Below are 13,646 nucleotides of genomic sequence, written 5' to 3' on the forward strand. Positions count from 1 at the left end.
AGATAGGGTACCGCGTGGTAGCCTATGACAGTTAGTTCTTCATTTTTATTTACTATTATCACAAGTAAAATGAGTCATATTATACAAACTGTCGAGTGGAATGCAATCTTGCCCCATTATCGAATCTCAAAGTACTTCATTTCCCAGAAGGGCATGCAAACCACGCCTCTTCAAGATCATTGGTTGAATACGAATCGTCATCAACCCTCATCGCTTTCAGGAGCAGACATGAAGTAGTCACATTCGAAATGTATCGAAAGCTGAAGGAATGCAATGCAGTCAATCGACAGCACGCTGCATCTACCCCGTTAAAAACGAGTGTTTATCTGAAGGAGTCCGTCCATGCGAAGCTTAGGATTGTTCTTGCTTCCGTGTGTTGTCGCGGTTGTGGTACATATTTGGCTGGTGACAGACAGAGCCGCCTTCTTTTTGGATTCCAAGGTTTCAGGTATAGTTTACAGTTCATCAGTTTCTTAACTTTCTACATCATTATTATCAATGGAAAAGGATGGGTCGTCTGCCTAAATACTGGAGCCTGATGCTGTCATTTCCAACCTATAAGACCTTAAGAAATAAACAAGTTGAGGAGTGGTTAACGTTAAGGAAATCTCTGAATCTGGTGTAGCTCAAATAATGAGCAGAAGTGTAATGAACGATGTAACAAACATTAAGTGAGGGAGTATCCTACTGTATGTGGTTGTCTGTGTTAGGCTATTTTGTTTGGCTTTACGTAGGCTAGTTAAGTTAAGCGACCATCCGTCGCTCTATTTCGCGTAAAGCGTTGGTTGTGAAATTAATTCGCGTAGGCTACAAAATAATTGCACATTAAATTTAGTAACCTAATAATTTGACTCTCTCGTGTATATGACATGCACCATTTACTTTTTCTGAGGGATTTGCCTGGCAACAGTCGGTCGATATTTAATAAGTTCTGCAATTAAATCCAGTTCGTACAAGCTTTGATGACTTTTGACAGCAAATCAATGTCTAATTAATCAAATCGGTGCAGGTCATTAGGAGATTATGTGATCATTTTGCAATAGGTAGATCAGTATAAAACCTTAACAGAAATGTAATTATTGTCTGTCAATGGTTATATGGCGATAGCCTACTGTAAATCAACAGTGTAGCTTAAAATAAGACTTTTTCACATTTGGTAAAGTCACATCCTTTGTTATCGTACCTGTTGTATGTCTATCAGAAGAACCTTCTGCTCACGAGCTGTTGGTGGGAGTTTTATCTGCCCGGCATCATCATGACCTCAGGCAGGCAATAAGGGACACTTGGTCCGGTTACCTGGGGGAACATCCTCAATTCCAGAATCGGTATGTATGCGGCATCTCTGAAGTCTAGGTTCCGTGCAATTTCTGCAGTGGAGATAGAGCCTCCTGAATTACATGCAGATCTTGTGAGTTACTTCAGTCACAACAGATGATAAGTAAGGGGAAAAACAATTTCTCCATTTCAGTTTGGACACAGCTGCATGCATAGCCAAGATAATCTCTGTTTTTGTAACCTAAACATGTACACTGTTAAAGCTATTGTTCTTTCAGATTTGTATGATCCTCTTGCTTATAGGTCTCAATCCCTACCATAATTGCACTGTCTGGATGTATGTCTTCACACGATTCCAGTCTATTTCACTCCAATGTGATTGTTAACAGAAATACCATACAGGAAAGTTCAGAAATAACGCATTGCACACACAGATATGTTATGTAGAGTACAAATGAATTTTGTGCTGGTTCATGCAATCAAATTGTTCAATCAAGCACTTATGTTCCTGCTGTTATTATTGAACTCTAGGGTACAGGTGAAGTTTATCATTGGGCAACATGGCTGCCCGATACCAGAAAAAGACAGAGAGGATCCATATTCCTGCTCCCTGTTGAACCTTACTGAGACAGGTACAGTACATCATGTTCAAATCACTATACACGGGAGACAAACGCACACATTCACATTCTTCTGCACTCATGCATTAAGGCATTTTTCTCAGACATCCAAGCACATCAGTCCCTCAATACAACACTGGAATCCTTTGAAATGTAATTGCATTAACATTTGTTTTATACATGAAAAAATGTGAGCTTTCAGATCAGTATGAGTTTATACCTCTTCAATAATTATATGTTGTGTAATGCTGTCTGTGTTATGCGTACGTCGACTTTAAACAATAAACCTTTATCTCATAAAGCGTCTTTCTATTTGATGTTGCTTGAGTGCAATCATAGGTATGCTCCTTTTACAGTGTTTTTTAAAGCAGTGCAGAAATGATATCAACCTGAAATGTTTCCTGCATCTGCTGTCAGTTCAAACAAATTAAGCTCAAATTAAGCTGTTTGGTGGAGTATAATTTAACTCAAACTGTTCTCTGCTTTAAATCGAGCTGATCAGAGCTAAATCAGAAATGTACTTTGAACCTTGTTTGTGTGTTTCCCTCGATCTTTCTTTCTATCTCTCTCTTTCTCTCCCTCTCTCTCTCTCTCTCACTCCTGCCCTGTGGCCGTCCTTTGTTCCAGCCTGGATGATCTCCTCCCCTTGCTTGCCAAAAAAGTTTTTCCTTCATATTGTTTGTTTCATGCCTCACTGAAACGGTCCAGAAAATCTCAAATGTTCTGTCAAAGGGGCATCAAGGCCAACTCTTGACTTTGCAGTCACTTTGTTCAGCCTTTTTGTGCTGCATTTCCCCACGGCAGGCCATGGTAATGGCTGGGAGTGCATTCTGAATTGCCTTCAGAAAGTGCAAGCAAGTGGTGAGGGGAGAGAGAGGGGAGTGGAGATCGCCTCAGCAATGCTTTAATGGGAGTTAGAGTGAGTCATTTTATAAAGCTGCGTTTTAAACACAATTACATCTTTTAACGCTGAGTGTTGGTTGCAGATGTCTTGTTTTGGCACAGGGGGAAAAAATGATTTGCATCATGTGTTGATTTTCCCACTGGATTGGCAGGCAGGACTTTGTTTACTTTCTTCTTTCTTTTTTTTTTTTTTCATTATTATTTTGACTCACCCCACTGACTTAACTCCAGACATGGCCATGTTAATTAGCCTGCCCCCACTGCGTGCGGCGACACTAAAAGCGCCTCCATCTCTTGTCAGCGCTAGCGGAAGGGAGTGGGAGAAAAAGAAACCCATTTGCCGTGCCCCGTCTTCCCCAGCGGCCTAATTGGCTGTTGTGCGGGGGGTGTGGAGTAGCGAGCTGGTAAAAGGAGAAGCCCAATTCTCTGCATTTCTCTTTACTGTCTCGTACATCTTATTGATCTCTCGAGTAATAAACAAGCCCTTTTCCAATTAAGAGCTCACCGACCATCTTTGCTGGTGAGTCTGAGTGGGCCCTCCTTTACCCTCCACCCATCCAATCAGCAAACTCCAGACCCCCGTGCACCCACCCCCCACCCTCAATGCCATCACCCCCCCCACCCCATCCCCATTCCCAAGGAGCGAACTGCTGACGATTACACTTATGCAGACGCACGCTGAGAAAGCTTGCATCAGTGAGAGATATCTCCCCTTTTCTTAACCCCCCCACCCCTCTCCATGTCGTTATCTTTCCCGGTTCAATATTCTCTTCCTGTCCCTCCAGCAGACCCCCACCTACCCACCCACACCCATCTCGTAATCCCCACTCCGCATCCAAAGTGCTTGTCAGCAGTCTAATCCACATGTTAGCATGCTGGTGGCAGAGTTGGGTGTGTGTGGGGATATATGGGGAGCACGGAACACACAGACACACACACACACACACTCGCTAGTTATGCGTTTGCTAACTGGAGCTGAAACTGATGTGGTCTGTCTCCAGCGGCCGGAGAGGAGATGGCGATTCTGAGCGTGCCTGATGCTTCAGCCCTCACCCCCGCCACAGACGTCTCCGCCGTCAGCCTGGACTTCAAGGTGCTGCACCCGGTGGTCATCACGCAGCTGGGCGTCTTCACCAACAGCCCACGCCAGGAGTTCCGCGGAAACGTCACCGTCAGGCTCCTGCAGGTGGACCAGGAGGTAGGGAGCAGCAGAGAGGAGGGATGAGAGAACAAAAAGGTGGTTCTGTGTGTATGTCCAAGAAAGGCCTGGTGTTCATGCACATACTTTGTAAATGGGAAGCCAACTAAATCGCACGGACAGAGCCGTACATTATTCCAGCCAATCAACATGTTGCCTCAGGAGTATGGAAGGGAGGGATGCATGGGAGGGATTTGATTGGCTGTTCAGCTCAAATATCAACAAAGCTTTGCTAGAATCAGGCATTTACATTGATTAATTTGACACTTTCATCCAAAGAGACTTTCAAGTGAGAGACTTTATTTATTATCTAAACTCTATTTATTATCTCTATTGACTTAATGCAAGGAGAACAGGTAAAGAAGTCCATGGAGCTCTGACTTGTGAGCTGTGTATTTCAGAGTTTTAGTGGCGTTGGGAGAGGAAGTGTGGAAGTGTTCTCAGGAGAGATGAGTCTCCTAGAGGTTCTGGAAGATAGAGATAGACAAATCAAGAATCAAGCACTGTACCTTTAACTCTCTCCAAATGGTCTGACTGTGTAATAATGATATGGGTGTGTGTGTGTGCGCATGTGTGTGCGTGTGTGTGTTTGAAGGTGACGGAAACAGTTTTGGTGCTGCAGTGGAAAAGAGCCCACTCGCATGCTTTACTTGTTCAAATCATAGAAATGGTCTTCAAGGCTGCAGCGCTTACTGCTGTGCACACAACGGCTGCCGGCTCATCTATAAAGCACCTCAGTGTGGGTGTCTTTTTAAGGCAAGAAAATCCACTGTTTTAGTGGATTGTGTCTTTGAAAAGTAAACTTTTATTCCGCCAGACAGAATGGATTGTACATTTATTGCAGCTTCACGGCTCCCAAGGTTAAAATCAACAATCCGCACTCCTCCCTCCATCCCTTACGAAGAGTGTGTACACTTTAGATGAGCAGCCGAAAAATGTCAAATTAATTTGCGTGTCGTTACAGAAAATAAAACGTCGGACTGTTGATTATACCTATAGTTAAAATTATCCAGTCCACCTGCGGCAGGGAGAGAATTGTTTTCCAGTGAGGAGACTAAATGTTTCAACTGCAGTTAAATGTCATTTTCTGTCACGTCAGACAAAAATGGCTGGCAGTAGCGCTCAGCTCACCTTGTATTTTTTTTGTGTGTGTGTCCTCTGTGCAGGAGGCGGTGGTCACGGCAAGGTTCAGCACCGTCAGTCCGGGAGCGTGCGTGAACAGAGTGTGCTATAAACCTGTGGAACAGTTCATCCTGCCCAAGGTGAACCTACCGAGTGAGAGAAAGAGAGAGAGAGAGGGGCAACATCTGTGGTTTGAAACAAAACCAACTGAGAGAATGTGATTATATGAACACCACTGAGCTTCTTCTGATGCGATATTTGGGTCCATCTACACATTTCCCTCATGATCATGCCATCAGTGAGAGGTGACGTGAGAATACTGTGGCACCCAATGCAAATATTTAACTAATGTAACACAACCCAAAAGTCAAAGTGTATTACTTTGTTTACTTAATATACATATAATATACAATATATATTGTTTAGTTAATATACTCAATATAATTACTTAATTATACTGTAATTCTATACTATTCTATAATAATACCTTTTGATAAGAATAACATAAATAAGGGATAATGTATAGAAGGCCGGTCATTATTGGGAAAATAAGTCCTGACAGGGTGAACTGGACCCAGACGCGCAGCGCCCAATAATGACCGGCATTCTATACATTATCCCGCTTATTACACGGCTACTTGCCAAAACAAAACAATAAACTCCCCACGATATGACTATTTAGCCTACATAGCCTAGGCTATAGCCTATTTGTTACTGTTCATTGTGGCTTTTGCTGAGAAACAAATAGTTCGCAACAACACACGCTGAACTTGAATTAAACATTCTTTAGAACACAGCTCATCAACTGTCTGCTTTTCACTTTGGAATGAAGTTTCAGTAGTTGCGGAGTGATATGAAAGACCTGAATTAGAAGCACAAACTCCGTTGACATTGACAGCGGTCATTAGTTTTTTCAGAGGTCCTGTAGTCGGAAATAATGACCGCTAGAACTTTGGGAAATCCCATTCAAGTCAATGGAGCGTTCTACTTGCATTGTGAAGAGCCGTGTAATAATAATACAATATATTATGGCATTATTGAGAATTTATGCAACAATTGGGTTCTATGGAACAATTTACTTGTTTCTGATTGGCCGAGAGATGTTCCATGAGTTGGCATATCTCTTGACATTTCAACTCAGACTTTGCACAGCTAATAATAAATCACTCGGCGATACAATGTGAATAATCTATAACGCCTCTTGGCTACGGCTGAACAACACCCGTGGGAATATCCATGACCAATCCCACTCACTCATGCTATATTGCTTAATTAGAACATTTTTATATGGTGATGTGTAATACCTGACAAAAAAGTTAGGCTGGCCTGCTTCATAAGGGCCTGGCCGCCTCTTCTCTCCTGTTACCTAGCAGTGGTAAGCTGAGACTGGGAAATATTCCTACATTTACCAAAAAAACTGTTTAAAATGGAGGCTGACAAATGATCATAGTGTTACGTTATTAAACCAAATGATTTTATTATTCATTTGAAAAAAAGCTAAAAAATAAAATTCATTTACAATATGTACTATAATTCCTAATATAATAACATATTTATAGTAATGGATTATGTTATTGGTATTATTGTTCAAAAAGACAATACACTGTTGGGGTTTTATTATAGTTTTAACCAAGTCCAAAAGACATCACTCATTCTGACATTACATTATAAGGCAATGATTACCTCATTGAGCTTGGTGCATTGATTTGTCAGTATTCTGCGGAAATGTAATTGTTACCTTTCCAGAGTTGTGCGGGTCTAAGGACTACCTCAGTGCAGCAAACAAAATGCTGCCTTTGTGGAGCTGCACAGCTGGGATCTAATTTCGAGCGTGGCCTATATGATCAGACGCCTGAAGGAAAGCTACAGGCTCTGCTTCAGGCTGGGAGGGACTGCATGTTATTGAGTTCTCTCTAAATATTTGAAGAATAAAAACAGAAATGGAGTGTGCGACAGCATCCATGCTCCAGCTATACGAGATGTTTACACATGTATCCAACTTGTATGCGGTCCAGTAGATAGTGATTCACTTTCATTTTCAAGAGCCCAGATTAAGTCGTTCATCCATCAGGCTCTCATATTAACCCTGTTGGAAGTATGCATTTTATTAACCTCGAAAAATACGCACAGGGCTTCGAGGGGACACTACTTTGGGAGAGTCGAGATCTGACTGGCCTGACCATCGTAAATGGCTCCAGAGTTAAGCTCAACGATGGTGGAGGGGTCCTCAAACTAGGCTCAGTAAGTATCCGAGCAGCATTACTTTATATTGTTACCACCCGGTGGGTTCGTATGTCGGCCCATATTCTGATCTTTAAAGCTGACGTTATTAGTCATTCTGCCTGAGGTGGGGAAACGGCTGAGTTTGTTTGGTATGCTGGGCTGCAGGTGGAGGAGGGTACCTTACCTCACAGAAGCGCACCTGGATTCCCAGGTCTGGCTGGAGGCTTCACTTTCTCCGTCTATGGTAGGGGGGCACTAATATTTAATGACCTGCCTGCCTGTGCAATGAATGTTCTTTGGGTGCGAAGCCACATTTTTCATACTCTAATACAAGTTGCTCGCATCCCTGAAGTATGATGCCATTTATCTCGTACCTGTTCCTTTCCTGCCGTTTCTTCTTCGTCCTGTCTTTGAATCTCTCTTTTTTTTTCTCTCTCTCTTTTCCTCCTCATCTCTTTCCTTCCCCCACTAATCTGTCTCTCTCTGTCTCTCCCTCTCTCGGTTCATCTCTCCACCCTCCAACTTTGTCTTCCACCTCTCCCTACTCTTCTTCTCTCCCTCTCTCTCTTCCTCTCCTCTTCTCTCTCTCCCACCATCACTCTCCGTCTCTCACAGATGTAGAGGCCCTGTCCGAGCTGCTGAGGGGCCGCCCCGAGCGCCAGAGCTCCCACCTGGACACGCTGAGGGCTGAGGACACGGCGCTGGAGCAGGAGAGCCAGCAGCATGGGGACCTGGTGTTCGTGGACGTAGTGGACACCTACCGGAACGTGCCTTCCAAACTGCTGCAGTTCTACAAGTGGTGGGTAACCACTCGACTCAATGTCTCTCTCTCTCTCTTTCTTTCTTTCTTTCTTTCTTTCTCTCTTTCTCTCTCTCTCACACTCCTCTTCCAACTCTCCGCCTCCTCTTCCAACTCTCCTTCTCTCACTCTCTCACTCTTTCACCTCTGTCCCTTCCCTTCTCCTCTCAGATACTGAGGCCCTGTCTGATATGTCTTCTAAACTTCCCACTTGGCTCAAATAGGACCCTTCCAAACTTATTTTTAGTGTGTCATTTTTTTTTTACAGTCTCAACCTTTTTTTTCCTTCCCTAACTTTCTCTTTTTGTTTTTATAAGTCTATTAAGTCTGCTCCCTACCCCATCTCTCGCTCTCTCGCTCTCTCGCTCTCTCTCTCTCTCTCTCTCTCTCTTGCCTGCCCTCAGGTCGGAATTACACAGTAAATCCACTTTGGGAAAGGCAGAGGATCCGGGGTGAGGTTTTTAATTAAGACTGCAAATTCCCTCTTGTGATAGGTCGGTGGGAAACGCTGACTTCAGTCTGCTCCTTAAGACGGATGATGATTGTTACATCGATGTGGACGCCGTATTAATGAAGATTGACCACAAGGGCCTAAAACGAAACAACTTCTGGTGGGGGAAGTAAGTACACTCGCACAGTCTCTTAAGATTAGTCTTTAAGACTGTCAAACAAACCGACAGCTGCGGACTGCAGTATCCCCTCCCATTGTGCACTGCCCAAAGTTTAGAGACCAGCAGGTCTTTGCTTAGTCATATCAGCTTGTTAAAAATAAGAGGCTCCTGGGGGAGATTTGACGCCAGCCGCAGCACCGTACCACATTTGGGTCTCAGTGCCCATGGGGATCCAGGTTCGATTCCAACCTGCGGTCATGCTCTGATCCCATCCCATCTCTCTCTCCCACTCTCCAATGTCTCTCTCCACGGTCCTATCAACGTAAAAAGGCAAAAGCCCCCAAAAGATAAATAAAAAGGTGTATCCTGCAGTTGCATTGTTTTAAGATTTTGGTATTATAGACATTGATCCGACTGTACACACAGTCTGCTTTTTTCATTTCGTTTGGGAGGGTTGCCGTGGGAATGGCTGCTGTGGCATTAACACTCTCCTCTGCTATGCCCTTGTCATAGTTTCCGTCAGAGCTGGGCCGTGGACCGCACAGGGAAGTGGCAGGAGTTGGAGTACGCCAGTCCGGCGTACCCGGCCTTCGCCTGTGGCTCCGGCTACGTGGTCTCCAGAGACCTGGTGGAATGGCTGGCCAGCAATGCGGGGAAGCTCAAAGCCTATCAGGTACTTGCTGTTCCCACTCGCAGTCTAGTGGAGCACTCGGAGCAGACAGCTGATGCTTTTGACAAATGAGCTCGAATGAGCAAATGGGATGCCACGAACTGAACCAAGGGAAATGTCCTAAAAGCACTCTGTGTGTGTGTGTGTGTGCACTCTTCCAGGGGGAAGATGTGAGCATGGGTATATGGATGGCTGCCGTCGGTCCTCGTAAATATCAGGTAAAATGCATTCCAGCACAGTCCCCATCCTCTGCTCTCTGTCCCACCCCATCAGAGCATTTACTCATGGATTTAAGTTTTCCAGTGTTACAGCTCCATCTCCTCACTGTTCAGGATAATTAATTACCGGTAGTTTGGTGACATGTGAAAAAAAGTCATTGCAAATATTAATGTGGATTTGGGAACAATATTATTACTTGCATAGTGTACATAGATACTAACTAACTGCAAAATAGGACTCTGTAGGCATACACACATTACTTTGCCCAGTGGGCTGGATGATGATGATGCATAATTGCGCTTGCTTTGTTGAGTGGATCATAGGGCTGCACAATTAATCGAATTTTAATCACGATCACGATTTTGGCTTCCCACGATCAAATTTGCGTGATCGAGCGATATTTCAAATGCGTGCTCTACCCATAGAACCGACCTGGCAACCCATAGAACGCTCCGCTACAAAACAAATCAAGCGCTCCTTCAACCTGTCTGACCATGTGCCTGCATGCAGCCTACCAATGACAGCTGTTCCCTGCACTGTTCAGCCTGATGCACTGTGGACTAGTGACATTATGTTAACTATTAGTAGGCTAGTTAGACTATACAATAAACGACGATCAAAAATCAAATGTGTGGCACAGCAGAAGGCCAAGAGCTTGTCCCTCGAAGCGGATCATCCATTGTTCGAAAATATTTCTGATTTCAGGCAAGTTAAGTTAACCAAAAATATAAGCAAAGCAGGGCTCTCAACTCATACCGTGAAACACATCACATGACGTAAACCACACATGCCTTTTTTTATCACGTTAACTTTTAGTCCTTGTTTGCTTCCTCCGATAGCCTATAGCCTACTGTAATAAGAGTTGAGCTAACGACGGGATCCGTGAATTTTATTCATGTAGGCCTATTTTATAAGCTTCATGTGCAACCTACAATGCATATGCGTTTCAAGACACAGCCTACTCAAAACGAGTGAACAATAATGAAAATGTAGCCTACACGTCAGTGTTTTACATATCAACGAATGACTAAACCAGGGGTGTCCAAACTGCGGCCAGCCATGCACTTTAATCCGGCCCGCCGAGCATTTATTAGTTTATCATAGGCCGCTCGCTATTTTTTTCCAGCGATAGACGACGTTGTGGTTAACTTTAGGCTACTTCAAACTGCTTTACACTCTTCTTAGAGAACGTTTACAATGTCAATGTCAAAACAGCTTGTCACATAGAGATACATAGTATCTCCATTGCAGCAGATCTAACTACGTTATGCTAGTCCATTTAATTGGGGATGCATTTGACCGTGGGAGAGAGGGCGATGGCAACAGTAGTTCCCACTACTGACCAATTTTAAACTGTGAGAGGGCACAGCCATAGGCACAGCACTAGCCATAGGCTATTTGAGTGGAGCTGGCAAAGAGTCTTAAAGTGACAGTGCACCATTTATAAATGAATTAAACAGCATCAAATTAACAGTATTTCTTAAGAAATTATTTTTCTACAACACAATTATTTTGTCATTTAAATAATACAAAACATAATTATTATTATTATTATTATTATTATTATTTGTGTGTGGCCCGCTGGCCAATTTTCAAAACCCAATGTGGCCCTTCAGTCAAAAAGTTTGGACACCCCTGGACTAAACGATTACAGTAAACTCATGAACAAGAAGCAGAGCTTAAGTGGCTAATGGGGAGCAAATATTAACAAAGTAGCACGCACAAAACATTTGTTTGGAAGTTGTTTGGAAGTTTGGAAGTCGCAGTCAAATCTATATTTGCATTAATTTAGGGGAGTAAATGTGAGGGGAAGAATTTGGGTGAGCCAGATAGCAAGTCCAATATGTTTAGGGAAAAAATATTTTTCTCACTAAAATTAATTAATAATCGTGATAAATAATCGTGATCTCAATATTGATAAAAATAATCGTGATTATCATTTTGGCCATAATCGTGCAGCCCTAGTGGATCATAACTGTGTGTGTGTGTGTGTGTGTGTGTGTGTGTGTGCGCTGCGCTGTCTCTGCCCCTGGTCAGGACTCGGGCTGGCTGTGTGAGAAGGAGTGCTACGTGGACATGCTCTCATCCCCCCAGCACACGGCCGAGGAGCTCCGCGCCCTGTGGGACCGCAAGCGAGCCTGCGGGGATCCCTGCGGATGCCCCTGGGGGTACCACTGAGATGCCCCTGCCCCAGGGTCCCACTAGCCCCACCCATCACCCCTCTCCTGCCCCCTGCCCCATCACTCCGCTTCACTGTGGAACATGACCCCGAGACGACCCCGCACTGTTCTCCTCTGTTTCTAGAATGTTCCGCTGCTGCGTGCGCATGCGCGCGCTGGGGGAAACGAGGGCAGTGGTAGTTCTTAGAGCACCCGAGCGGAACGGCTCGATTGTGAGAGATCGCAGGGGCCGGGATGCTGGGTGCTGCTTTTCATCCTTCTCCACCGCTGTCTGCTGGCTTAAAGGGATCATTATTTTTGGTTGGAGGACAAAAAGGGAGTGTTCAAAAGAATCCAAAGGTGACTGGCTGTGATGAAGGGTTTATCTATACTGCACGAATGTCAACAACTCTCAGTCAGAATTCCTGGCTGCTCTTTGACTTTGACTTGACTCTTTTTCTTTTTATTTACATTTGTTAAGTCTCTTTCTGCTATCTGTCTGTTCACTCGGCTATTTCTAGAAGTGTAATAACAATGTCTGAAAAGAAAGGAAAGTACATTTGTCAAGCTACCGAGCCACTCTTCTGTCCTTTCGGTGTGGTCTTATGTGCTGTTTTGATGCTAACTTTAAGCGACTGAGAACTAAAATTGGATTTTTTCAGCCTGTCTTGTCTCGAAAAGCCTCCGGTTTCCAAAATTGACAATTACACAGCCCTATTCCACCGCCCCAGACATAACAAGAGGGTAGCAAATTACTTAGAAGGCATCACACATTTTTTACAGAGAATAAATAAAAGAGCTGCTGGCAAATTTGCCAGGCTCTCTCAGTGTTTATGGACTAATGAAATAGACTAGCGCCACTCAGAGGCTTTCTTAATGGATTGGTTATACAACAAAAGTAGCACAACATAGTCATCTGTGTTTAAAATATATACAAGCGGAGCATTCGAAACACCTGTGATTGTGTAAAAAAAAAAAAAAACTCAGTCCATCTTGTATCACAACAGATTTTTTTCATCAGCGAGACAAAAAGCTAAATTATGTATGGCAACATTTTTAACTGCACTTGGATCGTGGACGTCTAACTGGGTCTTGTCTCCAGACTTTGGTATCTCTGCTGTGTGTCTGTCATGGGAACACTGTCAGCAAGTAGAGGAACCCCATGCTGTGAAAGCTGTCAGTACTCTGTTCTAATCAATAAAGTCTTTCTCTTCCTCTTCACCAAGAAAGAGATCCGGGTCTCTTTGATCTCCACTGATTGTTTTAATAAGATCTCAAGTGAGAGCTCAAGTGTGGCATATGAACAAGAAACACCTTCCCAAACAGGTAGGAAAGTCAGAACGATTTCATTCATTATTATAAAGCAAGTCTTCATTAAATTTATATAGTGTGCAGACACACTGCACATGGGATTGCACGCTCCTTATCATTTTGAAGTTGTGTATTACATTCAGTGATTCAGTCTCAATGTGGTAACACTCCACTGGTAGTTTATAAATTCGTTATGAACCAGTGCCCTAGGTGTCCACCTCCACAAATCAGCACTCTCATTATGACCCACCTACGCTCCCTTATATTGGAGTCTTGGTCTGTGGCCTGTCCGAGACCCTGACATATATACCGTGGTGGGGTTTGCAGGAGGTCTGTGCCGAACAGAGCGACTGACAGGAGGACGAAGACGGGCTTATCTCTGTCGCTCAACACCTCCTAGCTAATAGGGCGGCCGACACGGTCCCCCTCACTCAAGGGATGATAAATCTGCCACCCCTCGACTGAATGACATTAACACTGCCTCGGTCAAATTTCTTTTTCCTGAACCCTCGGTGCTCAGAGAACACATTTGGAGG

At 43.9% G+C, this 13,646-nt stretch overlaps 1 protein-coding gene across 1 annotated transcript; it reads left to right on the top strand.

Annotated features, from left to right (window-relative positions):
• Positions 1 to 202: 202 nt before the first annotated feature.
• Positions 203 to 13,032, top strand: b3galnt2 (beta-1,3-N-acetylgalactosaminyltransferase 2). The gene is made up of 12 exons (XM_042065980.1): positions 203 to 448; positions 1,202 to 1,325; positions 1,807 to 1,907; positions 3,800 to 3,996; positions 5,163 to 5,258; positions 7,249 to 7,359; positions 7,507 to 7,585; positions 7,957 to 8,140; positions 8,635 to 8,760; positions 9,265 to 9,424; positions 9,583 to 9,639; positions 11,678 to 13,032. The coding sequence occupies exons 1-12, from the start codon at positions 343 to 345 to the stop codon at positions 11,816 to 11,818; spliced, it is 1,482 nt and encodes a 493-aa protein (XP_041921914.1). The 5' UTR covers positions 203 to 342; the 3' UTR covers positions 11,819 to 13,032.
• The last annotated feature ends 614 nt before the right edge of the window (positions 13,033 to 13,646 follow it).

Source organism: Alosa sapidissima, chromosome 16, assembly GCF_018492685.1.
Source record: "Alosa sapidissima isolate fAloSap1 chromosome 16, fAloSap1.pri, whole genome shotgun sequence".
Taxonomy (NCBI): Eukaryota; Metazoa; Chordata; class Actinopteri; order Clupeiformes; family Clupeidae; genus Alosa; species Alosa sapidissima.

Bases quoted from the DNA above. Each gene is read 5' to 3' on its own strand.
- b3galnt2 (XM_042065980.1), top strand. From the start codon at position 343: ATGCGAAGCTTAGGATTGTTCTTGCTTCCGTGTGTTGTCGCGGTTGTG. The intron at 5,259-7,248 runs GTGAACCTACCG...AAATACGCACAG, and splicing joins AACAGTTCATCCTGCCCAAG to GGCTTCGAGGGGACACTACT. The intron at 7,586-7,956 runs GTAGGGGGGCAC...CGTCTCTCACAG, and splicing joins CTTCACTTTCTCCGTCTATG to ATGTAGAGGCCCTGTCCGAG.